This window comes from Bactrocera neohumeralis, chromosome 3 (assembly GCF_024586455.1).
Source record: "Bactrocera neohumeralis isolate Rockhampton chromosome 3, APGP_CSIRO_Bneo_wtdbg2-racon-allhic-juicebox.fasta_v2, whole genome shotgun sequence".
In the NCBI taxonomy this organism is placed as follows: domain Eukaryota; kingdom Metazoa; phylum Arthropoda; class Insecta; order Diptera; family Tephritidae; genus Bactrocera; species Bactrocera neohumeralis.
In genome coordinates this window covers 24250541-24277115 of record NC_065920.1, presented here as the reverse complement: position 1 = coordinate 24277115, position 26575 = coordinate 24250541, and the positions used below count along the sequence as shown (strand labels likewise).

Sequence of the window (26575 nt, the reverse complement as noted above, 5' to 3'; positions counted from 1 at the left end):
CAGCAAATTGAAAACAAAGCAGTGCATTTAGGTCTAAATAAGATTATTCTAATTATGCTATTTAAAATCTATTAACTTAACTATCAACTATTTACCACCTGCAGGAATTCTCAGAAAGTCTGTAATACCTTAAATGGGTATCTGCACAGCTCCTGAGCTAGTCAGTTATATATCCAGAGGATAAATATAAAATGTATTATTTATTGTTGTTTGTTCTTTGCAATTCTACTTGAAAAACCAAAATCAAAAGAATATTGACGCGGGAGTTAAGTTAAATCAGAGGTCACCATGGCGTATACGCAACAACTTGAACAGAGTATATTTTTTAGGGTAAACTCGTGTCACTATATAAATGAGTATGTAACATATAGATATGTATGCCGTTTTAAAACATTATTTACCATTAACTCAGGCCTTATTAAAAAGTTGAATGCCGCTGAAAACCAATTTTAAATGAGTTCAATGACTGCATCACATCGTGTATTAGGGTAATCTGTCAACAATTGTCGGCAAAAATCGATATACATACAAAAATTATGCGATTAATTTAAATTTTTCACACATATTTTATAAACTCGTTTCAAACGATCGTGGAAATGAGAAGAAATGCCCTTCGGGTCTTCCTCGCTGCCCTTTCGCCAAACAAACCAGAAACCATTGAAAGCATGCTTTTTTGTGGTTCTGTAAACATCAAGGATTCAAGAGAATGTTAAATAAAACCCACAAGAGTTTGCCGCTCCTTTCGAAAAGAGAAAATCACACTTATTCATTGTATTTCTTAAAAGAAAATTTATTTTAGAAAGAAATATATAAGAATATTATTTATTCATTTCAACGACAGTAAGGCTACAGGCACAACACAAGTATATCTGTTTACATTGGGTATTGAACACTTTTTTACCCAACGGTCATTGTCCTCGTCATAGACTGATACACTTGATATGTCATCAGATTTAGGGGGACCAAAAAACCATAGCTTATTGTCTAACGGCAAGCCTGTAATACGAGCCCATTCAGCATCCAAACAACAAATCTGCGGAAAATAATCAGTTTGAAACCAAACAATTGGCAAAAAACAACTTAATTTACCTTAGACCAGCTGTTTCGCTGAGGATCATAACGTTCAACACTTTGGCTACGGTTAGCAGAAAACTTGTCTGAAACATATATATGACCCTTATGTGCTCTTACCTGTAATGTAAAATATATCAATATACTTATCAATCATTATTTTTTTAATCTAACTTACATTAGGAAAAAAACGACATTCTGTCATATCCGCGCAAGAAGTCCAAGTATTCGAATCCGGATTGTAGCATTCGACGAGTTTCAAATTTCCATTATTATTGCTACCGCCTAGTATATAAACTTTACCATTTAAAGTCACTGCACATCCACAGAATCTTCCAACAATCAATCTGCTGACGGACTCCCAACCAACGGATGGCGTATATCTGGAAATCAACAAAAAAAAAACATGAGTTCTAAATATGACATCTAAATTGATAAGAAAAGCATTGCATTTCGTGCGTGAATGAGGGCCAACTAAGAAATTTTCTGATTTAAGGGGGGAGCCTGCATTAGTGGCTTCAAAAAATCTATATTTTCAAGCATTTTTTGGAAAGGGAAGAAATTTCTGATTGAAATGAAACTTTTAGGATTTATTCTTATATATTCGAAGAGTCTTCTCAAATTTTTTTATTATTATACATTAGATATTCTTCATGTTTGAAGAAATTTACGGAAGCGCCTCGAGTGTGCAATTTCTGTGTGGCGGGCAAGATGCAGGTCGCAATTTTCATCTTAAACAAAAAAAAAAAAAAAAAGAAATTTTTAAATTTCAATAGTGTAATTCCTAGGTGAACCAAGAAAATTCAACAAAAAGTGAAAAGTTCAACAATTTTTGGCAGAATAACAAAGAAATGCATTTAAAACAAAAAAATCTACTTTAAATCGTTTAAAAGCCGGATTAATGTTAAATTTCTTAAGGTATTTCAGGTTCACCTAGAAGAGAATTTAATTCAAAATACAACGCATTTTGATTCGTTTCGATAGGACGTTTACTTTTTTCTAGCCTGCCCGCCAATTAAGCAAAATCGTAAAAATGAACAACCGAGAATCGCGCGTCAAAGTTTTCGCTTTCTGCCCAATCGCTCATATATCTGCTAGAGGCTCGGTCACTATTTCCCTTCTAGCTCCGAAAATATTTCGAATTCCCATCTAAAACTTTGGGGACATATTCTTAGATTATTTATAAAGAGATTTAAGCAAAATAAAAAATTTCGATTTTTTGAAGCTTCTAAAGCAGGCTGCCTCCTTAAAAACTTGAAGTATTCTAAAGAAGTCGCTGGAAATGTCCGATGGTGTGGGTATATTTCAAGCCAGAGGCAATTATTTGAAGAGGCAACACTAAAGCGTTTCTAGATTTCACTTCATAAAATTTTTGGAGTCTTAGGACCAAGTGCCTTGAATCAGTACCCTCTTTCCTAAATATATAAGTACAGTCAAACCTGTATAAGCGAGAGTTCAAGGGAGCACAATCTTATTCTCGCTTATAGAGGTTTCACACTAACCCAAGTGCGATAAACTAACAACATACAAATCTATTGACAAGAAAACAATACAAAAACAATGATAAGAAGTTCCACGAAATTAAGAATGGGTTATAAAATAGCAGATGTTAAATTTGATCTATGTATGTATGTATGTATTTTTATTGTAGCTATATGTAGTTTCTCATAAACATATAATATTCATAAATAAATAAAGCTCGACTGTCGCTTATAGAGGTATAGATAAGTAGCAGTCTCACTTACGGAGGTCTATGAGGCAAAAACGACTCTCACTTACAGAGGTTTTTGTTTCTCACTAATAGAGGTTTTGGAAGCTTAAAATGACGGGTCCTAGCTATTACTCTTACTTATAGAGTTTTCTCACTAATCCAGTTCTCACTTATCCAAGTTTGACTGTAATTTATTTCGTACAAATTCGTTCGTTCGTGAAATTGTTAAATCTCACAATTGCTATCGTTAGGTAATTCGTTACAGATTTATTCATATTTACCTTTCCACCGACGACAGAACATTGTCACCCGCTAAACCCCCAATCGCGTAGATTTTACCATCTAATTCGACCACAAGGTGTCCGCGTCTTTCTTGCTTCATGGGGGGCAAATTTTGCCATGTCTTATTTCGTATATTCCAGCTGCGGACGATATAGGTTGTGACACCACTTTTACAACCGCCGATAAATATTAAATTATCATCCTTTAAACTCGTTTCATAATCCGTGTAATCGATTTCTAAACTCGCATATTCTTGCCACTTGTCCTCAGCTTTGTTGTATTGCAGCAGATTGTGATTCATCTAATCCAAAAATATTAAGGGTGAAATAATTTATGATTATAGTTTTTGAATATTAGCTGTAGTGTGCGCTTACCTCTGATTGGCGAACCACCAGGAAAGTTTTCTCACAAGTATCACGTGATTCTGTGAATCGCATATTTATCTTTGTTCGTGCTGCAGGCTCTCTGATCCACGATATCGCCTGGTGGGCCAGCAGCTCACAGCCAGGTAACGGCTGTATGTGTGTCCACAGAAAGTCCGCATCGAATTGGGTAAGCCGGAGACAAGACATTAAAAGTGGCAGTGATTCTTGACGTGCAGGAACATCGTAATTGAACCAGCGTTTTATGGCATCGTAGGCATCTTCCTCACGAGTTATATTCAGATTGTCAGATTCGAGAATACGTTGCAATTTTTCTACATCAAAACTCAGAAACTCAACGCGTCGGCTGATCTAGTATTATTAGAAACAAAATGTCGATGACACAAGTACCGATATTGCGAGGCATTATACTCACCTCCATGAAGTTCTTTATTTCATATTCGATGAGTTTTTGCTTAAGTCGTTCACACTGTGTTTCTCGCTCGAGCGTGTAAGCAGCCTGCAATGTAAATTCATTGATATGTGTTATGAGGTAGTCAACACAACTATTTATAGCATCATCCAATTGCAAAATGATTGCCGCCTTTAGCATGGCAACGACATTGTTAACTGTAATGAGGGCCTCTCCGTTGTAACAAAAGGTTATTAGACGCTCAAAAATATCGCTATCGATATCATTTATCTCGATGTCGGGATTATTGCCTTGCTCGTCATTGAAAAGGTTCTCGAAGTAGGGACTCGCTGCTGCGAGTATCAAACGATGCGCGGGTACACTGTGCAGTCCAAAAATTATAAATATTGATCTAAATCATTTTATGTAAGCTAAGGACAAAGTAATACTTACACAGCCGTTGGGTTTGAAACTTTAAATGTCACATCGATTAGAGACTGCTCGTCGTAGAAGCAAAATATTTTCGCCATTAATTTCTCCATGAAGCGGTTCTGCTTACTGGAATTACTCTGTAGAGCAAGTGTTTGAGCACAACTCGTGGCCATTATTAGTTACTGAACTTTCCTTTTATAATAAGAAAAATTACATATATTATATTTAATAAAATATTTCAAATAAGTGGTTAAATGCACTGGCAGTTTGTTTTCAAGTTGTCTGGTGTGCACTATATCTGCGTCCGGTCAGTGACTGTGACCTTACCTTAGCAACTTTGGTGGCGCGTTAAACTCAGTGCCTGACAATAAGCTAACCGCAATACTAATTAACGTTCCAGAACCTGTACGAGTGGAAACTAAACAAAAAGATGTCTTAATATGCTTAAGATCTCTCGCTCTTGCAATTAGTTACGCTTTAAATGAGACCTCTGCAGAAATACCATACTTGAAGTAGCTCATTTTCCAATCTACACCCAAAATCACTTTTTTTAGTTTTTCACATGGAAATACTTTCAAAACACAAGTAAGGAAGGGCTAAGTTTGGGTGTCACTGAACATTTTATACTCTCGCGCGAAAAAGTGATTTTCGATATTTCATTATCCGTCATTTACATATTTTTTTATTTTGCTGTAAAATTAATTAGATTAGTAGTTCCTGAGATATGGTTTTTGGTCCATAAGTGGGCGACGCCACGCCCATTTTCAATTTAAAAAAAAAACCTGGGTGCAGCTTCCTTCTGCCATTTTTTCCGTAAAATTTAGTGTTTCTGACGTTTTTTGTTAGTCGGTTAACGCACTTTTAGTGATTTTCAACATAACCTTTGTATGGGAGGTGGGCGTGGTAATTATCCGCTTTCTTCCATTTTCGAACTGTATATGGAAATGCCTGAAGGAAACGACTCTATAGAATTTGGTTGACATAGCTATAGTAGTTTCCGAGATATGTACAAAAAACTTAGTAGGGGCGGGGCCACGCCCACTTTTCCAAAAAAATACGTCCAAATATGCCCCTCCCCAATGCGATCGTTTGTGCCAAATTTCACTTTAATATCTTTATTTATGGCTTTTGTGGGCATGGCAGTGGGCCGATTTTGCCCATCTTCGAACTTAACCTTCTTATGAAACCAAGGAATACGTGTACCAAGTTTCATCATGATATCTCAATTTTTACTCAAGTTAAAGCTTGCACGGACAGACGGACGGACGGACAGACAGACATCCGGATTTCAACTCTACTCGTCTCCCTGATCACTTTGGTATATATAACCCTCTATCTGACTCTTTTATTTTTAGGACTTACAAACAACCGTTATGTGAACAAAACTATAATACTCTCCTTAGCAACTTTGTGGCGAGAGTATAAAAAAGAGAATAATCTTTGTCGATCCAACACCGAACTGTTCTTTTGCGTGCCGAAAGGACTGCGAAAGGATTATCCGTATGAACACCCCAGCCTGGGTTATTTTTTTTGAAGCGCGGCCGAATGTAGCCTGTGAAGTATGAGTGTGCGAGGTACTTTTCAAAATACTCTATTATTTCTTATAAAACGCACTATAAATCCGGATATGTTTCAAAGTGTACAGTGTTATTACAGCTAAGTGAACTAAATTCTGCGGAATTTGAGAGAAAAATGTGTTAAATATACATACATACATACATACGTATGTATACAGTGTCTCACAACTAAAAAGATGCAGCAACGAATTGAGAAAGAGATTAGTAAAAATTCATGTTTTTATTGAGAAATAAATTTTTTTACTAATTTATGTTAAAGCTTGTAGAATTAAAACAACAACGCTAAAATTATTTATTCTTTACAAAAGCTTAAGTAAAAACATATTCGTATACCTAAATAAATATAAGTTCACAGTCGAATAAAAAGAAATCAAGAAATTGGGTCTTAACAACATATTTAACGAAAGTGATTTCCGTTAGATTGTACGGAACTACACGAAAATCGTCATTTCAGTCCAGTTTTAAGCAACGAAGTAGAAAAAATGCTTGGGGAAAAGATTTATCCCCGGAAGCCATATGAAGAGTGTTCAGGAAAGTTGGTTTCAATGGTCGAACAGCCCGATATAGAACACGCATCAATGCTAAAAGTCGAAATGCAAGGTTGAAGGTCGCAAACGAATATTTACATAAAAGTGAAAGCTTCTGGAATTCCGTAATTTTTATAGATGAGAGTAAATTCGAGCTGTTTAGATCTTATGGAAAGAATCTGTGTCTTGAGAAAAACTCTGAGCTGCAACCGCAAACTCTACATAGCAGCGTAAACATTACAGAGGGGGCGTATAATGGTGTGAGGATGCATGTCGAATTCTGGAGTCGGAAATTCGGAATTTATCGATAGTTTTATGAACAAGAGAGTGTTTCTGGACATTTTGAAACGAAATTTGCGCGAAATTAAATATCGCCGTCAACTTTCGGTACTACGAAGATAATAATCCTAAACTTAAGTGCAGAGTGGTACAAAGTTGGCTTATTTGGAACTGTGCGCACATAGTACAAACACCAGCACTGTCTCCAGAGTGAAATGCAATTGAGAATCTGTGGTCAGTAGTTTTGGATTGAGAGATTCGAAAATACGTAATTCGAAATAAAGTCGCTTGAAAACCGCCTTATAAGCAGAATGAAACAAAATTGCTCCTAGCGACACAAAGAAACCGCTGGAATACAAGCCTAAACGTATGAAAGCACTAATACATAGATACTAAGGGGTATACCATAAGCTATTGATCAACCTAAAATTTAAATTGTCCTTTAATGTATTGTATTTTTGTTTTCGTTACCGCATCATTTTCGCTATTGAAATGAACTGAAATTTGCTTTTGTTGTTGATTTAATAAAATAACTACAAAATCTGAATTTTTTAAGCATAAATTAAATGGTTTATCTGCCGCTGTTCAGTGATATTCTATATTTATAGTTTTTGGAAAACGAATTTGGTTTTCAGGTAATACTTTCCTTAGTACTTTTTATATGATTTCATCACTTGGGCTGTGAGCCATTGAACATAAACTAATGAAAAATTAATTTTTCGCTCTCAGATTTGCAATATTGGCGTCAAACGACAAAGTGAATTCCTTCTTTGGGGGTCCTAAACTAAACAGTTGCCTTATTTTTATTAGACACAAGTAAACACATACATATATGTACGTATTTAATTTTTTTCTTCTTAAAACTCAATTCACAAAATATGGCAGCACTAGATAGGTGGCTTGACAGTTTTATTCGCTTAATTGCACTATCATCAAATTGAAAAGAACAATAAACAACGCTTCGCCGGCTAAAGTTTCGCTAACAATAAAATAAACATTGAAAATTTGTTGTTGTTGTGTAATCTGAAATGCTGACTGTAATTTTACGTCCGACCAGCGCAACAGCTTGATATTTCGGTACAGAATTTAAGCAGCTAATGAGAAGCCTTTTTTATACCCTGAACAGGGTATATTAAGTTTGTCACGAAGTTTGTAACACCCAGAAGGAATCGTCGGAGACCCTATAAAGTATATATATGAGTCGATTTAGCCATGTCCGTCTGTCTGTCTCTCCGTCTGTCTATATATATACAAACTAGTCTCTCAATTTTTAAGATATCGTTTTGAAATTGTGCAAACGTCATTTTCTCTTAAAGAAGCTGCTCATTTGTCGGAACGGCCGATATCGGACCACTATAACATATAGCTGCCATATAAACTGAACGATCGGAATCAAGTGCTTGTATGGAAAACTTTCACATTTGACAAGATATATTCTCGAAATTTGGTATGTGTTATTTTTTAAGGCAACAATGTAATCTCTAAAAAACTTGTTCAGAACGGATTACTATAGCATATAGCTTCCATACAAACTGAACACATAGTTACTAACAGAAATGCACCTGTGAAGGGTATTTAGCTTCGGTTCAACCGAAGTTAACGTTTTTTCTTGTTTCTGTTACACTTCACTAGAAACGCGTAAATAATTTTGATGCTTACCCCGTTATTGCAATAATGTGCAGCAACAATAACCAAATACAACTGCTTTCCGATATTTCAACACTTAGGTATATTATACTATATTTTTTAAATATTTATGAACATACATATATTAAGTATATAAGTACACTTGCCGCAACACTAGTTAAGAAGAACTGAACTTACTACTTTTGCGGCTTACACTGTAATGAAGCTAAATCAGTTTTCTACACCACCGATCGTCACGCCGTTGCTCTCTTGAATCACTTCGGCTCCTCGTTTTTTAAAGGTAGGGTAATCTGGCCTTTTTTTTTGCCATTTTTTTTTTCATAGAAATTTTAATTTCAAAATAGAACCTTTTTCACACATCATGAGGTACATATGTATGTATGTATATCGTGGAGTGTATAAACACATTTTTTCGGAATTTTTTGATGACATCTGCCGGAGAAGGGCTGGGTGAATGAGATGCGTTTTTTCACTGGCGGACACGATTGCTCACGTTTGGATCAGATGTTTAATATTGAGTGGTAAAACAAGTTTTTGTTTTCCGAAAACTTTTTCGGTAATGCTGAGTGTTTAGTTCGTAAACACATAACTAAACGAAATAGGGAGTACTATGTTAAAAGGCATTATAGCGGAAACCATTCTATTTATGAATCGGTAACGGGCAGTTCTAGATAATTATTTATATGCCAACTAAAAAAACCGTTTTATGAGCAATTCATTAACGATTCATTGGGGGAAAACTCAAGCGTTCGTTATGCTCAACGAAAGGCTCGAAACACTTTCAAATTTTTTTTATATTAATTAATACTAAAGTTTTGTATTTTTTTTTTTTGGGGTGTAGCAGCAAGCTCTCTCATACTCCAACACAAGCACACAGTTTGGTAGTGTGCGTTTGGGCATCACTGATCTAGGGGCTAGTGCAAAGGGGCTTTTTGTATTTATTATTGCTTTGCTGTAGGGCAGTGGTCGGCATGAGAAGATCTGTCACTGTGTTGGTGAGCACGAAAAAAAAGTAGCCCACTGAGAAATTGGATTTAAAATTAAAATATAATGAAAATTAACAAAATGTCTTTTATTGATATATTCCCTATTATCTTTAAAAGACTTGGAACATAAGAGGCATTGCATGGCAACAAAGGCATTTAGAATCATAAGATATTTCTCGCAGGGCATATTTGGTTTTGCGCTATAGTCTTACGCATTAATAAAGGGATGTTAAACTTATTCCAGTGTGAGAGCGCCTCAAAATTAGCGTTTTTTATAACATTTTCCATTATGACCAGATTGGACAAAATAATAATTTTTGGGCATTTATCAACCCAACATCCAACATTTAGTACGAATAAAAACTACTATATAGTGGTTATTTATTATATGGAGAAACTATTTAAATCTTTTTAAAGAATATTATAACAACTGACTTTTGTCCTTTCAATGCCCAATAATTGGATTTAAGCTTGTTAGCTCTCAATCATTAAATATTTTTAATCATTTTCCATTGAAAATAAAACTATGATGCTTTAAATTACAAAACGTTTCATCAAATATCTTTAAATTTCACAAATTTATTTAATTTTCATTGTTTTACATTTTTTATAAGTGGTCTTGAACGATGCATCAAATCTCTCCGTTTACATTTTTTTTGGTAAGATTTCAATCTGGCCATCGCTCGTTTAGCAATTGTTCTCTCACTTCCAGTGAGAGAGGAGTTAGACATCTCTTTATCTCTGCTGAATATTTTTGTTCGCTCTGTTACACTGTAAGGCCAGAGATAAAGAGATCTTTAACTGCAATTGCTAAACGTCAAAACCACCTAAACTTTGACAGTTCATCGAGTTCAGGAGGTTTTGACGTTTAGCAATTGGAAACGAGCGATGGCCAGATTGAAATCCCGCCAAATTAATATTCGAATGGAGACATTTTTCATTTTTTTGTCTCCATTTGTAACGGCCATTAGTTCGAAGAATAGCGAAAGCAAAACAGCACATAATTTGGAAGATGTGAGTATATTTTAACTTTTATTAAATAAATTTGCATTTATTTTATACTTTTTTATTTTATTTTACAGATAAAATGCCGAAAACAACCAGCAGTTGGAGGAAATGTGTTGCTGGCTGCAGCGAGGGAGGCAGAATTGTACTGTGCTGATGTTGGAAAGCCGTTTGGTTGTGATTTATAAAATTATTTTTTGTAGCAAACCATGAAAGTCGCCTAGCAATGATTTTTTCGAAAATTTTACTTAAGCAGGATAGCAAGGAGATTGGTCTGTAAGAAGTAGTTAGGCTCGATGGTTTATTTGGTTTAATAATTGGGATAATGGTGGCTATCCGCCAGTTTTGTGGATAGAATCCTTTGTGGAAAATTATATTATACAGGCAGAGTAGTCTTTCTTTAGCAACTGTAGGTAAGTTTGAAAGCATCGGGTAGGATACCCTATCAATGCCTAGTGTTTTGCCTTTAGCATTTTGTAATGCAGACTCGTGAAAGTAATTGCACTCTAAGCTTCTTGCTGATGCGGAGAGATTCGATGGTGTATAGGTGGCAGATAACCACTGTATTCAGCAGAAAAATTACTATCTTGCGAATATGTATACCAGATATTGGCGAAGGTTGTCGGATGTAGAAACATGTTTTAGCTGGAGTATTGCGTGACTAGCTAAGCGATTCAATAGTTCAGTTGACTTTAATTTGTGCTGTGCCGAGTGTGCTTACATTTCTACATTTCTCTGTATCCGTATGTATTTGCAGAAAATCCATATATGTATGTATATAAATGTTAAAATGTCGAAAAGCATAAGTATTATTCATTCTGAATATTGTTTCTATACTTTATTGTCATATAACGGGAAGTATACCAACGTTTTGAATAACTGCGTAGTTTTGGAAAGTAATTAGAACAACAAAGAATACCACTTTTGCGCATTCATAATATGCATTCGGTGCTGAGACCTCATCCATTCCGATGGAAAGTATGAGTCAACGGTTGAGAGCACTTGAAATTGCAGCGCTCAGTGTGTCATATTTCCAATATTGTGTATATTGGTAAACCCCCGAATTCATCGTGACTTTAACCTATTATTTCTGCCGTTTGTTTAACAAATTTTATATACATACAAACACGCATGCAATTATAAAATAGTATATCTGCAAAAGTCGAGTTGAATTTGATTTTTTAAAACATTTTATTCCATATTGTTTGTGTTTTTTATTACAAAAGGAAGAATAATTCATTAAGTAACAATGGCCACGATTGCGAAAAGACCTTCTCTTCACAGCAAATCCAGTGAGCACAACCGCTTAATAAAATACGAAATAGAGAACTTCATGGAGGTGAGTATAATAACTCACAAGAGCGGTTATTGTGTAATCGACATTTTGTTTCGAATAATGCTAGATCAGTCGACGCGATGAGTTTCTGAGTTTTGATGTAGAAAAATTGCAACGTATTCTGGAATCTGACAATTTGAATATAACTCGTGAGGAAGACGCCTACGTTGCCATAAAACGCTGGTTCAATTACGATGTTTCTGTACGTCAAGAGTCTCTGCCACTTTTAATAGCTTGCCTCCGGCTTACCCAAGATAAATATGCGGTTCACAAAGCCACGTGCTACTTGTGAGAAAACATTCCTGGTGGTTTGCCAATCAGAGGTAAGCGCACACTGCGGCTTATATTCAAAAAATATAATCTTAAATTCCAAATATATATAAAATTAAAAATATTTTTGGATTAGATGAACCACAAGGTGCTGCAATATAGCAAAGCTGAGGATAAGTGGCAAGAATGTGCGAGTTTAGAAATCAATCACACACATTATAATACGATTTTAAAGGATGACAATATATATTTTATTGGCGGTTATGACCGTGAATTGACTATAAACACAGTATAAGTCTCCACCATCATCATCCGGAGCCGGAGCTGGAATATACGAATAAGACATGGCATAATTTGCCCGCCATGAAGCAAGTAAGGTATGGACAGTGTGTTGTCGAATTAGATGGTAAAATCTACGCGATTGGTGGTTTTGGGGATAGCAAGGTTTTGTCGTCAGTGGAAAGGTAAATATGTATAAATCTGTGACGAATTACCTAACGATGGCGATTGTGAGCTTCAACAATTTCAGGTTAACTTTAACTTTAATGGTGAAAGGATTTTAGATAAGTTGTTTTAGAGTCAGTTGGATGGTGTACAAAACAAAGTACTTATATATTTAGGAAAGAGGATATTGAGTCAAGGCACTTGCTCCTACGATTTCAACTCCAAAAAATTTATAAAGTGAAATATAGAAACGTTTTAGCGTTGCCTTGTCAAATAATTGCCTCTGGCTTTAAGTACGCCCACACCATCTGACATTTCCAGCGACTTCTTCAGAAAACTTCAAGTTTTTAAATCAGATAACTTCTTAGTTGACACTCATTAAGCTAACAAACGCAATGCTTTTCATATCAATTTAGATATCATATTTAGAATGTTAATGTTTTTTTTTTGTTGATTTCCAGATATACGCCGTCCCAAGGTTGGGAGGTCGTGAAGAGTTTGATTATTGGACGATTCGATGCCAATGCAGAGATTTTGAATGGTAAAATTTACGTAATGGGCGGACTTAGGGGCTTTCAATCCTCTATAAGATCCGTCGAATGCTACAATCCGGATTCGAATACTTGGACTTCTTGCGCGGATATGAATGAATGTCGTGATATTCCTTTTGTAAGTTAGATTAAAATATAATGATTGACATATTTCTAGATTTTACATTACAGGTAAGAGCACATAAGGGTCATATTTATGTTTTAGACACGTATTCTGCTAAGAGTAGACAAAGTGTTGAACGTTATGATCCTCAGCGAAACATCTGGTCTAAGGTAAATATAGTTGATTATTGCCAATCGTTTGGTTTCAAACTGAATATTTTGCGCAGATTTGTTGTTTGAATGCTGACTGGGCTCGTATTGCAGGCATGTCGTTGGACAATAAGCTATGGTTTATCGGCCGCCCTAAGTCTGACGACTGGTCAAGTGTGTCAGTCTATGACGAGGCTAATGACCGTTGGGTAAAAAAGTGTTCATTACCCAATGTGTACGGATATTTCCGTTGTGTTGTGCCTGTAGCCTTACTGTCGTTGAAATGAATAAATAATGTTATACATATTTTTTTAAATACATACATTTTTTTATAAGAAAAGCAATAAATATGTGTATTTTCTCTTTTCGAAAGGAGTGGCAAACTCTTGTAGGTTTTATTTAACATTCTCTTGCATCCTTGATGTTTACAGAACCACGAAAAAGTATAATGTCAGTGGTTTCTGGTTTGTTTGGCGAAAGGCCAGTGAGGAAAGCTCGAAATTTTAAATCTTTCCACCATCGTTTGAAACGAGTATATCAAATATATGTGAAGATTTTAAATTTATTACACATTTTTGTATTGTTATATGCTGAGATTATTTATCGATTTTTTCTTACTATTGTTGTCGAAATGCAAATAGTCCTAATTCATGATGTGATGCAGTCATTGACTTTATTTACAGTTGTTTTTCAGCGAAATTCAGCTTTTTAATAATGTCTGAGTTAACGGTAAATAATGTTTTAAAACGGCATACATACATATCTATATGTTACATATTCGTTTATATTGTGACACGATTTTACCCTAAAATATATACACTGTTGCGTATACGCCATGGTTGCGTATATGCCATGGTGGCCTCTGATTTAACTTAATTCCCGCGTCAATATTCTTTTGATTTTGGTTTTAGAGTTATGAAGGACAAGTAAAAACACCTAATTAATCTAAATATATATTTATGTGTATCCTTTGGAGATATAACTGACTATTTCAGGAGATAATACCCGTTGAAAGTATCGGGTGATTTTTTAAGAGCTTGATAACTTTTTTTTTAAAAAAACGCATAAAATTTGCAAAATCTCATCGGTTCTTTATTTGAAACGTTAGATTGGTTCATGACATTTACTTTTTGAAGATAATTTCATTTAAATGTTGACTCATGTGGTTTCAACAAGATGGCGCTACATGCCACACAGCTCGCGATTCTATGGCCATTTTGAGGGAAAACTTCGGAGAACAATTCATCTCAAGAAATGGACCCGTAAGTTGGCCACCAAGATCATGCGATTTAACGCCTTTAGACTATTTTTTGTGGGGCTACGTCAAGTCTAAGGTCTACAGAAATAAGCCAGCAACTATTCCAGCTTTGGAAGACAACATTTCCGAAGAAATTCGGACTATTCCGGCCGAAATGCTCGAAAAAGTTGCCCAAAATTGGACTTTCCGAATGGACCACCTAAGACGCAGCCGCGGTCAACATTTAAATGAAATTATCTTCAAAAAGTAAATGTCATGAACCAATCTAACGTTTCAAATAAAGAACCGATGAGATTTTGCAAATTTTATGCGTTTTTTTTTTAAAAAAGTTATCAAGCTCTTAAAAAATCACCCGATATATCCACCAATTGTTTGAGCTATTCGTTGCATACCATTAGATGAGTTGAAAGGCTGATAGTTTGTTTATGAATACATTCACTAATAAGTGCCTATTCAAAATATGTGACCTCGTCTACGGAAAGGGGGCTTAGGTTTAAAAAAATCAATTTTCATCTTTTTAGTTGATAAGGATGGAAGATGAGAAAAAACTAAAAAAAAAACTAAAAAAAAAGAACTAGTTTTCGCACGTTAGCTCCCTTTTCGTAGACCAGGTCACATATATTTTATACGCGGAGGGGGTTTAAAAGGAACGAAACGCGTGATTGTAAAAAAACTTGCACTTAAAGTCATAACTATACCCGAAGTAGTGCGGCGTCTGAACGTCATCATAACTGATAAAAGAAATCGACTTGCACCCAAAACCGTAGATAATATAATATTCCTGAGTTCTACATATACATATCTACGACTAATTAATGTGGCAATAAGAACTTCGAAACGTTAAAAACAAAAAGATGCAATAATATTGAAAAGTAATTTTGTGCTAGACCTTAATCTAAGGATATATTGCGGAGTTATGTACATACATATGTACATAAATCTTGAAGCAAATTTTTTGTTTAGTATTTTTATTTTTTACCGAAATTAACTGAAGTCTGTTATTTTGTTTTTTGTTAATAATTCATGTAATTATGTTATACAATAATACATACATACATATGTATAATAATAACTCTTACTTTTGTAATGGATTTTCTAGCTTTTGGTTCATAGCGTTACGGCTCAAAAGACTCAAGTGGCTTGCGCACAATTGAGCTTCTTCGTATATTCACAAGTGTTTTGTATTCATAATTGTCAGAGAATCCTAAGCAAAGATTCATAAGTACACCAAACACTTTTGAATATATGCTTCATACAAGCTAAGCAGCTCCCAAGCCAAAACTCTCTCTCTCTCATAATTGTAAGTGAGCAGTAATCACACTTGTACTCATTCCGTGAATAATTTGCTTGCTTCATACTCAATTTTTCGCAAGTGGCTCAAAGTTGCGTTTAACTCATTCACTGCAGATTACTGATACGTACACGACAGTGGTCGGCATTTCTTAGCACAATTTTTTAATATACGATCACTTACGCTCTTTTAGCACATGCTAAGGTTTTGCCCATCCCTGCACATGAGAGATCGTTGAGCAGACGTGTGACGGACTTCATGCGACCAATCACAAAGCAGTATGCCTACAGTACGCTACAGTCTGTTCAGCAATGAGTGAAAAATCGATTTTTATGATTTTAATAATTTATATATATTATTTAATGAATAATATTACAAAATTACTTAACTGCATTGCGTTTTACTGCCATTTACGCGTTCGAGTCATATTCATATATGTACATACATATGTATATGTGAGTCAACGACCGCAACTCATTGCTCTTAAATATGTTAAATACTTTAACAAGATACTGTACGTCGAACTATCAAACTGGCATGTTGGGTCTGCCTACAGCAAAGCAATAATAAATACAAAAAGCGCCTTTGCACTAGCACTTAACATACATTCATACATAAGTACACTACTAGTCATAAGTTAAGCGCAACAACTTTTTGTTCATTAGATTGTTCTGTTTTCTACCATGCCAGTCTTCGTTGGGCAAAATCATTTTCTTTCAAAGTACGAAAAATAAATTAAAAATCATAAAGAGTTGGCTGGAGAAACATATCTGGGCATTGAAAGACTCTAGAAACTTCGATGTAAACTCGTAGACTTTCGGTTGGTTGCATGGTTTTTAGTGTTCTGAATAAAATTAAATAAAAATTAATTTCAATAGTAAAAATTAAAATTAAGAAATCAATAGATTTTGAGCAATATTTGTAGCAAAAGTGTGAGGAAAAGAGCATATAAATATGTAGGTATATACATATGTAGGAAGGTCAAAAAACAGACTTCTTTCAATCTTTGAGCCCATTGCATCGAAATATTACCAAAGAAATAAAACACAGCTCTATAACTGAACTCTTTATATATTTAAAAGTACCAGAGGCATATGGAGAAAAGCTTTAGAGAGTGAACAAAAGCATTAACTTCTCGAGCGAAATTTCAAATTTTTAGAATTTTGTTAAATTGTTACTAATGGAAGTTGATCGGCAACTAAGATTGGGTACTAAGCCGAAGTAAGCGCTAGCCTTTCAGCTGTTCAGTGCACAATTAAATATTTTAATCATCTTAAGTCATCTTAAGAGTCTAAGTATCAAAACAATTAAAAAGAAACTACATTTCTTCTAAAAAATTAGTCACTTCATGTGTTTTTATCTAGACACAAGTCTAAAATGAAGTCTTTAAGCATGCTAATGAACTTTTTCAAGACAATGTTTGCAAACACTCACTTCTGTTAAAAATATATATAAATCTGAAAATTATCCTTGAAGTATCAGTGTTTAACCCAGGCCTATGCTTATCAACTTTTATTTAATTGAATTCAAAATAAAAGTTGTTAACTGAATACTAACGCAAGTACGGGTGTGTCTAACCTATTGACGAAGAGTGTATACACATTTCTACAAATCTGGCAATAGCTTGGGCCACCGTTATTTTCGTGTAAAATGCTGCTTGCCAGACGGCGCCAGCGCAAGTCAACTTAACGACTGTGATCATTTTGCGTATTGTCCTTAAGAGATCAGTAGGGTAATCTTTTTTCAAAAAATTTTTTTTTGCATTTTCTGTTTTCTTAACAAATAGAATAGAATTAATGTGGAAACCCACTTTACCATTTGAAGGCTTCGAAAAAAGTCCAAAAATAATAATACCGCTCGACGTTCGGGGCGCTTGGAGTGCACATCTCAAATTTTAAACTTATTTTTTCTCAAAACATACTCTTTTAAACTGGCGATGTGCTTAGATTTTTAAATGTTTACTAAACGTCTGGCCATCGTTCCTACTAGATTCATAATTTTTATAATTTATTGACAATGTTATGACAAAATTTATGTAAAAAAAACATGGGGAAAAATTCAAAAACAAAACGCTAATTACTTTTTTATTTATCAACAGTTTTTCATGATTCTAGTAGGAACGATAACCATTCACGTACTTTTTAAGAATAAATTGGGTTTTTCTGTTTCAGATGATCCAATCGCCAGTTTCCGCCAGTGAAAAAACGCATCTCATTCACCCAGTCATTTCTTCGACAGATGTCTTCAAAAAATTCCGAAAAAAATTGTTTATACACTGCACGATATACTTACATACATACCTCATGATATGTGAAAAAGGTTCTATTGTTGAATAAATATTTCTATAAAAAAAAAATGTCAGAAAAACAGGCCAGATTACCCTACTGACTCCTTAAAAAAACGCTGAGTTTGTTGTAATTGAGTTGTTGGAAGCCAAAGTGACTAAAAAGAGCAACGGCTTGACGATCGGTGGTGTAGAAAACTGATTTAGCTTCATTATAGTGTGAACCGCAAGGGTAGTAAGTTCAGTTCTTCTTATCTAGAGTTGCGACAAGTGTACTTATATACATACATAAGTGTTGAATTATCGGAAAGCAGTTCTATTTGATAATTGTTGCGCTGCACTTTATTGCAATACCGGGGTAAGCATCAATTATTTACGCGTTTCTAGTGAAGTTTCTCTTTAGCTGCTTAAACTCTGTACCAAAATATCAAGTTGTTGCGCTGATCGGACGCAAAATGCCAGTCAGCATTTCAGATTAAATAACAACAAAAAAATGTTCAATGTTTATATTATTGTTAGCGGAACTTTAACCGGCGAAGTGTTTGTTGTTCTTTTCAATTTGCTGATCGGGCAATTGAGCGAATAAGACTGTCAAGCCACCTATCTTTGTGAATTGAGTTTTAAGAAGAAAAAAAATTAAATATACAGTGGCTTACAATTTATTTCGTGTGCTCTTTTATTCAAAAGAAAATGTGAAATATCTTCCATATCTTATTTATTTTTAAAAAATTTTAAATGTACATTGAAAGCAAAGTTATTTTACATTACGAACACGTACAAAAACATTCAAAATAATTTCCTCTTAAGTATAATATATACAACAATAACAAAATACCAGGTAAATCAACGTCACAGCTTATTTCGTGTGCTTAACGAAACTTAAAAATACATGAATGTTTCTTAGAATTAAATGAAGTTTTTTGTAAATTAATATTTCGTAGGGTAACCTTTTTGCTTTAAAACCGATCTTAGCCGGGATTGCATAGAACCAACGAGTTTTTTAGTGTATTCTGGAGATATTTTTTCCCATTCCGCTACTAACGCTCTTCTAAGGTCTTGTTGGTTGCTAATATGATGCTTTCTAATGTTTTTCTCGAGAACACTGCATAAATTTTCTATTACGTTGAGATCAGGCGATTGTGCCGGTGTTTCTACTAAATGAGGACAGTTCCATATAAGCCACATTTGCACTAATTGTGACTTGTGCTTCGGGTCATTGTCTTGGTAGAATCTAAACCTGTCTCGAATGCCCAATTTTTCTGCACTTTGTAGCAAATTATTTTTTTAGAAAATTTAAATAAATGGTTTTATCCATAGTTGGGTCTATAAAAACTAAATTGCCGACACCAGCTGATGACATACAGCCCCAAACCATTACGTGTCCTCCGCCATGTTTAACTGTGCCACGTAGATTCTTCGGTTCTAACTCCGTGTTGGGCTTACGCCATACAAAAGACTTTCCATCGGCACCAAAGAGGTTAAATTTGCTTTCGTCTTTATTAATATATCTTTCAGCAAACTGCAACCTGACTTTTTTGTTACGCTCACTAACAAACGGTTTGTTTCGAGCTGTCCTACCATGGAAATCAGCTTTACGTAGAATCCTTCTTATTGTTTCAGGATTGCATGACTTACCAAGCACTGTCTCAACCCCTTTTGTTAAGATTTAAAAAAAAAATAAGATATGGAAAATATTTCACATTTTCTTTTAAATAAAAGAGCACACGAAATAAGCTGTGAGCCACTGTATGTATGTACATACATATGTATGGATGTATGTTTACTTGTGTCTAATAAAAATAAGGCAACTGTTTAGTTTAGGACCCCCAAAGAAGGAATTCACTTTGTCGTTTGACGCCAATATTGCAAATCTGAGAGCGAAAAATTAATTTTTCAATAGTTTATGTTCAATGGCTCAGCTCAAGTGATGAAATCATATAAAAAGTACTAAGGAAAGTATTACCTGAAAACCAAATTCATTTTCCAAAAACTATAAATATAGAATATCACTGAACAGCGGCAGATAAACCATTTAATTTATGCTTAAAAAATTCAGATTTTGTAGTTATTTTATTAAATCAACAACAAAAGCAAATTTCAGTTCATTTCAATAGCGAAAATGATGCGGTAACGAAAACAAAAATACAATACATTAAAGGACAATTTAAATTTTAGGTTGATCAATAGCTTATGGTATACCCCTTAGTATCTATGTATGTATTAGTGCTTTCAGACGTTTAGGCTTGTATTCCAGCGGTTTCTTTGTGTCGCTAGGAGTAATTTTGTTTCATTCTGCTTATAAGGCGGTTTTCAAGCGACTTTATTTCGAATTACGTTTTTTCGAATCTCTCAATCCAAAATTATTGACCACAGATTCTCAATTGCATTTCAATCTGGAGGCAATGCTGGTGTTTGTACTATGTGCGCACAGTTCCAAATAAGCCAACTTTATACCACTCTGCACTTAAGTTTAGGTTTATTATCTTCGTAGTACCGAAAGTTGACGGCGATATTTAATTTCGCGCAAATTTCGTTTCAAAATGTCCAGAAACACTCTCTTGTTCATAAAACTCGATAAATTCCGAATTGCCGACTCCAGAATTCGACATGCATCCTCACACCATTATACGCCCCCCTCTGTAATGTTTACGCTGCTATGTAGAGTTTGCGGTTGCAGCTCAGCGTTTTTCTCAAGACACAGATTCTTTCCATTCGATCTAAACAGCTCGAATTTACTCTCATCTATAAAAATTACGGAATTCCAAAATTGTACATTGTATTTATTTTGAAAATTCTTTATTTATTCTTCCAAATCAATTTCATCCCCTTCAAAGTAATCCCCTGCCGATGCAATGCACTTATGCCAACGGATTTTCCAATCTTCGAAACACTGGTTGTAGCCACTTTCCGGGATGGCCTTCAGTTCCGTCTTCGCTGCGGCTTAAATCTCCTCTATCGTATAAAAACGGTGTCCCCGGAGCGGTCTTTTCAGCTTGGTGAACAGCCAGAAGTCGCACGCCGCCAGATCAGGTGAATACGGTGGTTACGGAACGATATGGGTTGAGTTTTTGGCGAAATGATTGCGAATTACGAGGGCAGTATGGGATGGTGCATTATCGTGGTGTAAAAACCAAGAATTGTCTTTCCACAATTCCGGCCTTTTTAGGTGGATAGCGTTAAGCAAACGACGCATAACGTTCAAATAATATTCCTTGTTGACTGTTTGACCAGTTGGAAGGAATTCATAATGCACAACACCACGATAATCGAAGAAAACAGTCAACATGACCTTGATTTTTGAGCGACTTTGGCGCGATTTTTTTGGTCTCGGCTCTCTTTTGGCACGATATTCGCTCGATTGATCGGTTGTTTCGGGGTCGTAAGCATAGATCCAAGTCTCATCGCCAGTTATAATGCGTTTCATGACACCCTGGTAGTCGGAAAGCATCGTTTCACACACTTCAACGCGACGCATTTTTTCCAAAAAATTCAATGTTTTCGGTACCAGTCGATATTTGACGCGCTTGAGGCCCACAACATCCTTCAAAATGGTATTGGCTGAGCTTTTCGATATGCCAACTTCATCAGCAAGGTCTCTAATTGTTAATCGACGGTTTTTCAACACCAAATCTTTGATTTGTTGAACGTGAGCTTCGTCGGTTGAGGTTGATGGTCGCCCTGGACACTCTTCGTCTTCGACACGTTCACGGCCGGCTTGGAACTCACTATACCACTTGTAAACATTTTTTTTAGACATACTTAGCCTCATCACCAAAGGCTTTCTGCACCATCCTCAACGTATCCACAGCAGAAAATTTAATGCAAATTCTTTGCTCAACAAATTTCGACATCGCCAAAAAACGGAAAACTCACTTTTAGCAGCTCATAAAACGACACGTATCTCAAACACTAATGAATATTTTGACATGAAATTTAACATAAATGTGACTGACAGTATTACCAACCTAAAAAAAAATAATTCTCCAAATCCTTCGACGCGCGTAATATATCGGGCTGTTCGACCATTGAAACCAACTTTCCTGAACACTATTCATATGGCTTCCGGATAAATCTTTTCTCCAAGAATTTTTTCACTTTGTTGCTTAAAGCTGGACTGAAATGACGATTTTCTGTAGATCCGTACAATCTAACGGAAATCACTTTCGTTAAATATTTTATTAAGACCCGATTTCTTTTTATTCGACTGGTATACGAATATGTTTTTATACGTACTTAAGCTTTTGTAAAGAATAAATAATTTTAGCGTTGTTTTTTTAATTCTACAAGCTTTAACATAAATTAGTAAAAAAAATTATTTCGCAATATAAACATGAATTTTTACTAATCGCTTTCTCATTTCGTTGCTGCATCTTTTTACTGTGAGACACTGTATACATACGTATGTACATATGTATATTTAACACATTTTCTCAAATTCTGCAGAATTTAGTTCACTTAGCTGTAATGACAATGTACACTTTGAAACATATCCGGATTTATAGTGCGTTTTATAAGAAATAAAGAGTATTTTGAAAAGTACCTCGCACACTCATACTTCACAGGCTGCCTTCGGCCGCGCTTCAAAAAAAAAAAACCCAGGCCGGGGTGTTCATAATATTTTCGAACTCCTTTCGACACGCAAACGAACTATGAACAGCCTGGTGTTGGATCGACCAAGATTATTATTGTTTTTTTTTTTTTGAAAGAAACTCCATGTGAAAAACTAAAAAAAAGTGCTTTTGGGTGTAGACTGGAAAATGAGCTACTTCAAGTATGGTATTTCTGCAGAGGTCTCATTTAAAGCGTAACTATTTACAAAAGCGAGAGATCTTAAGCTTATTAAGACATATTTTTGTTTAGTTTCCACTCGTACAGGTTCTGGAACGTTAATTAGTATTGCGGTTAGCTTATTGTAAGCCACTGTGTTCAACGTGCCACCAAAGTTGCTAAGGTAAGGTCACAGTCACTGACCGGACGCAGATATAGTGCTTACCAGACAACTTGAAAATGAACTTCCAGTGCATTTAACCACTTATTTCAAATATTTTATTAAATAAACATATATTTTTTCTTATTACAAAAGGAAAGTTCAGTAACTAATAATGGCCACGAGTTGTGCTCAAACACTTGCTCTACAGAGTAATTCCAGTGGGCTGAACCGCTTCAAGGAGAAATTAGTGGCGAAACTGCTTAGCTTCTACGACGAGCAGTCTCTAATCGATGTGACATTTGAAGTTTCAAACCCAACGGCTGTGTAAGTATTACTTTGTCCTTAGCTTACATAAAACATTACATTAATATTTATAATTTTTGGACTGCACAGTGTACCCGCGCATCGTTTGATACTCGCTGCAGCGAGTCCCTACTTCGAGAACCTTTTCAATGGCGAGCAAGGCAATAATCCCGACATCGAGATGAATGATATCGATAGCGATATTTTTGAGCGTCTAATAACCTTTTGTTACACCGGAGAGGCCCTCATTACCGTTAACAATGTCGGTGCCATGCTAAAGGGGGCACTCATTTTGCAATTGGATGATGTCATAAATAGTTGTGTGGACTGCCTTATGACAAATATCAAAGAACACACATTACAGGCTGCTTACACGCTTGAGCGAGAAACCCAATGTGAACGCCTTAAGCAAAAACTCATTGAATACGAAATAAAAACTTCATGGAGGTGAGTATAATGCCTCGCAATAGCGGTACTTGTGTAATCGACATTTTGTTTCTAATAATACCAGATCAGTCGACGCGATGAGTTTCTGAGTTTTGATGCAGAAAAATTGCAACATATTCTGGAATCTGACAATTTGAATATAACTCGTGAGGAAGATGCCTACGATGCCATAAAACGCTGGTTCAATTACGATGTTTCTGCACGTCAAGAGGCACTGCCACTTTTAATAGCTTGTCTCCGGCTTACCCAATTCGATGCGGACTTTCTGTGGACACACATACAGCCGTTACCTGGTTGTGAGCTGCTGGCCTTCAAGGCGATATCATGGATCAGAGATCCTGAAAAACGAGCAAAGATAAATATGCGATTCACAGAACCACGTGCTACGTGTGAGAAAACATTCCTGGCGTTTTGCCACTCCGAGGTAAGCGCACACTGCTGCTAATATTCAAAAATTATAATCTTAAATTCTAAATATATATAAAATTAAAAATATTTTTGGATTAGATGAATAAAAATCTGGTCCAATATAACAAAGCTGAGGATAAGTGGCAAGAATATGCGAGTTTAGAAATCGATTACACGTATTATTGTATGATTTTAAAGGATGATAATTTAATATTTATTGGCGGTTGTAAAAGTGGTATCACATCCAACATCGTCCGCAGCTTGAATATACGAAATAAAACATGGGAAAATTTTCCCGCCATGAAGCAAGCAAGATGCGGTCTTTGTGTTGTCGCATTAGATGATAAAATCTACGCGATTGGTGGTTTAGAGGATAAAAAGGTTTTGTCGTCGGTGGAAAGGTAAATATATATAATTCTGTTCCGAATTACCTGACGTTGGCGATTGTGAGCTTCAACAATTTCAGGTTAACTTTAACTTTAATGGTGAAAGGATTTTAGATAAGTTGCTTAAGAATAACGTGGATGGTGTACAAAACAAAGTACTTATAAGTATATTTAGAAAGAGTGTATTGAGTCAAGGCTCTTGCTCCTAAGATCTCAACTCCAAAAACTTTATAAAGTGAAATCTAGAAACGTTTTAGCGTTGCCTCTTCAAATAATTGCCTCTGGCTTTAAGTACACCCACACCATCTGACTTTGCCAGCGACTTCTTTAGAATACTTCAAGTTTTTAAATCAGACAATTTCTTAGTTGACGCTCATTAAGCTAACAAACGCAATGCTTTTCATATCAATTTAGATACATGTAATATTTAGAACTCATGTTGTTTGTTGATTTCAAGATATACGCCATCCGATGGTTGGGAGTCCGTGAGCAGTTTGATTGATGAAAGACATAGAGCCGGAGCAGTGGCTTTAAATAACAAAATTTATATAGTGGGCGGTAAAAATACTAATAGAGACTTAAAACTCGTCGAATGCTACAATCCGGATTCGAATACTTGGACTTCTTGCGCGAATATGAATGAATGTCGTGATTTTCCTTTTGTAAGTTAGATTAAAATATAATGATTGATATATTTCTAGATTTTGCATTACAGGTAAAAGTACATAAGGGTCATATTTATGTTTTAGACACGTATTCTGCTAAGAGTAGACAAAATGTTGAACGTTATGATCCTCAGCGAAACACCTGGTCTAAGGTAAATTAAGTTGATTTTTGCCAATCTTTCGATTTCAAACTGAATATTTTTCGCAGATTTGTTGTTTGAATGCTGACTGGGCTCGTATTGCAGGCATGTTGTTGGACAATAAGCTATGGTTTATTGGCCGCCCTAAATCTGACGACTTGTCAAGTGTGTCAGTATATGACGAGGCTAATGACCGTTGGGTAAAAAAGTGTTCATTCTCCAATGTAAACGGATATTTCCGTTGTATTGTGCCTGTAGCCTTACTATTGTCGAAATGAATAAATAATATTATTATATATATTTTTCTAATATATTTTCTTATAAGAAATACAATATGTGTGATTTTCTATCTTATCGTAAATAATGTTTTAAATCAACACACATACATACATCATCCATATGTTACATGTTCATTTATGTATATAGTTAGGCTGTTCACGGTAAGGGGGTTATCGGGTTATGTGATTATTAACCCTGCATTACTAACCTCAAATCATGTCGCATGGTTACTAACCATGGGTCTTATCGACCCTCATTTGTATTATCTATTAAAATCGTTTAAACTTATAAATTGCTAAAACGTATACGTCTTTTAGTATATTGTAGTATTTTATTGTTAAATTTATAAAATGATGTGTTAAAAAATTAATTTATATACTTAAATTGAAATTAAGTTTGTATTCATTACAACATAGCTAAAAAAGTGAAAAAAAGTTATCCAGCCAGATTGCGCATAAAATGATAAGTTTTAAAGATATTGACTTCAAATAAAGTGCATTTGAAACCTGAAATATAAAAGTAAAATGTTAAAAAGAAAAATTGGAATGACTAATGCAAAAATTTTTCAATTATGTTACCTAATCGACCCGCTATTTTTTAAAACAATTTTTTATGCATAATATTTTACATTTTTCTTATTCTTATTGTTTATAAACATTTAAATATGTATAAATTTAGATTACACATATATATCTTGCGTTAAAAGATATTCTTTATTTTTTGTTAATTTAAAAAGTTTGCGTGCCTGGGTCGATTCGACCCTAAGGTTAGTAATGGAGGGTTAAATTAAAAATAAGCTCTGTGCTCCGTGAAAATCCTATGTATGGTTATTTGCTTATTTTTACACAAACAGCTGTTCATTGTTTACAATTCTAGTTCAATGAAATTCCTACTTATAAAATGCCTAAACAAAGTTTAAAAAGCAAAATGATCGATTTTAAAAAAGTTCTGCTATTCAGAAATGGACTTTATTGAAGGTATGTGCTTATTAAGTAATCCGAATTTTAAGGGTTCAAAAAATTCTTTGTATAAATAATAAA

The 26575-nt window shown here is 34.9% G+C and overlaps 3 protein-coding genes across 3 annotated transcripts; 2 read left to right on the top strand and 1 right to left on the bottom strand.

Annotated features, from left to right (window-relative positions):
• Positions 1 to 762: 762 nt before the first annotated feature.
• LOC126752372 (kelch-like protein 17) lies at positions 763 to 8481 on the bottom strand. Its single transcript, XM_050463116.1, has 8 exons — positions 8313 to 8481; positions 4292 to 4462; positions 3863 to 4220; positions 3439 to 3798; positions 3064 to 3365; positions 1250 to 1454; positions 1090 to 1191; positions 763 to 1033 (listed from the first exon to the last, which is right to left on the bottom strand). The coding sequence occupies exons 2-8, from the start codon at positions 4441 to 4443 to the stop codon at positions 827 to 829; spliced, it is 1686 nt and encodes a 561-aa protein (XP_050319073.1). The 5' UTR covers positions 4444 to 4462; positions 8313 to 8481; the 3' UTR covers positions 763 to 826.
• Positions 8482 to 11481: 3000 nt separating this feature from the next.
• Positions 11482 to 13480, top strand: LOC126753930 (kelch-like protein 28). Its single transcript, XM_050465708.1, has 6 exons — positions 11482 to 11630; positions 11695 to 11950; positions 12034 to 12361; positions 12803 to 13010; positions 13064 to 13165; positions 13222 to 13480. The coding sequence occupies exons 3-6, from the start codon at positions 12261 to 12263 to the stop codon at positions 13429 to 13431; spliced, it is 621 nt and encodes a 206-aa protein (XP_050321665.1). The 5' UTR covers positions 11482 to 11630; positions 11695 to 11950; positions 12034 to 12260; the 3' UTR covers positions 13432 to 13480.
• Positions 13481 to 18214: 4734 nt separating this feature from the next.
• Positions 18215 to 25556, top strand: LOC126753931 (kelch-like protein 1). Its single transcript, XM_050465709.1, is given in 9 exon segments — positions 18215 to 18335; positions 23061 to 23231; positions 23301 to 23641; positions 23644 to 23657; positions 23722 to 24081; positions 24165 to 24466; positions 24909 to 25113; positions 25167 to 25268; positions 25325 to 25556. Coding segments are annotated over 8 exon segments (1686 nt in total). The 5' UTR covers positions 18215 to 18335; positions 23061 to 23079; the 3' UTR covers positions 25535 to 25556.
• Positions 25557 to 26575: the final 1019 nt, after the last annotated feature.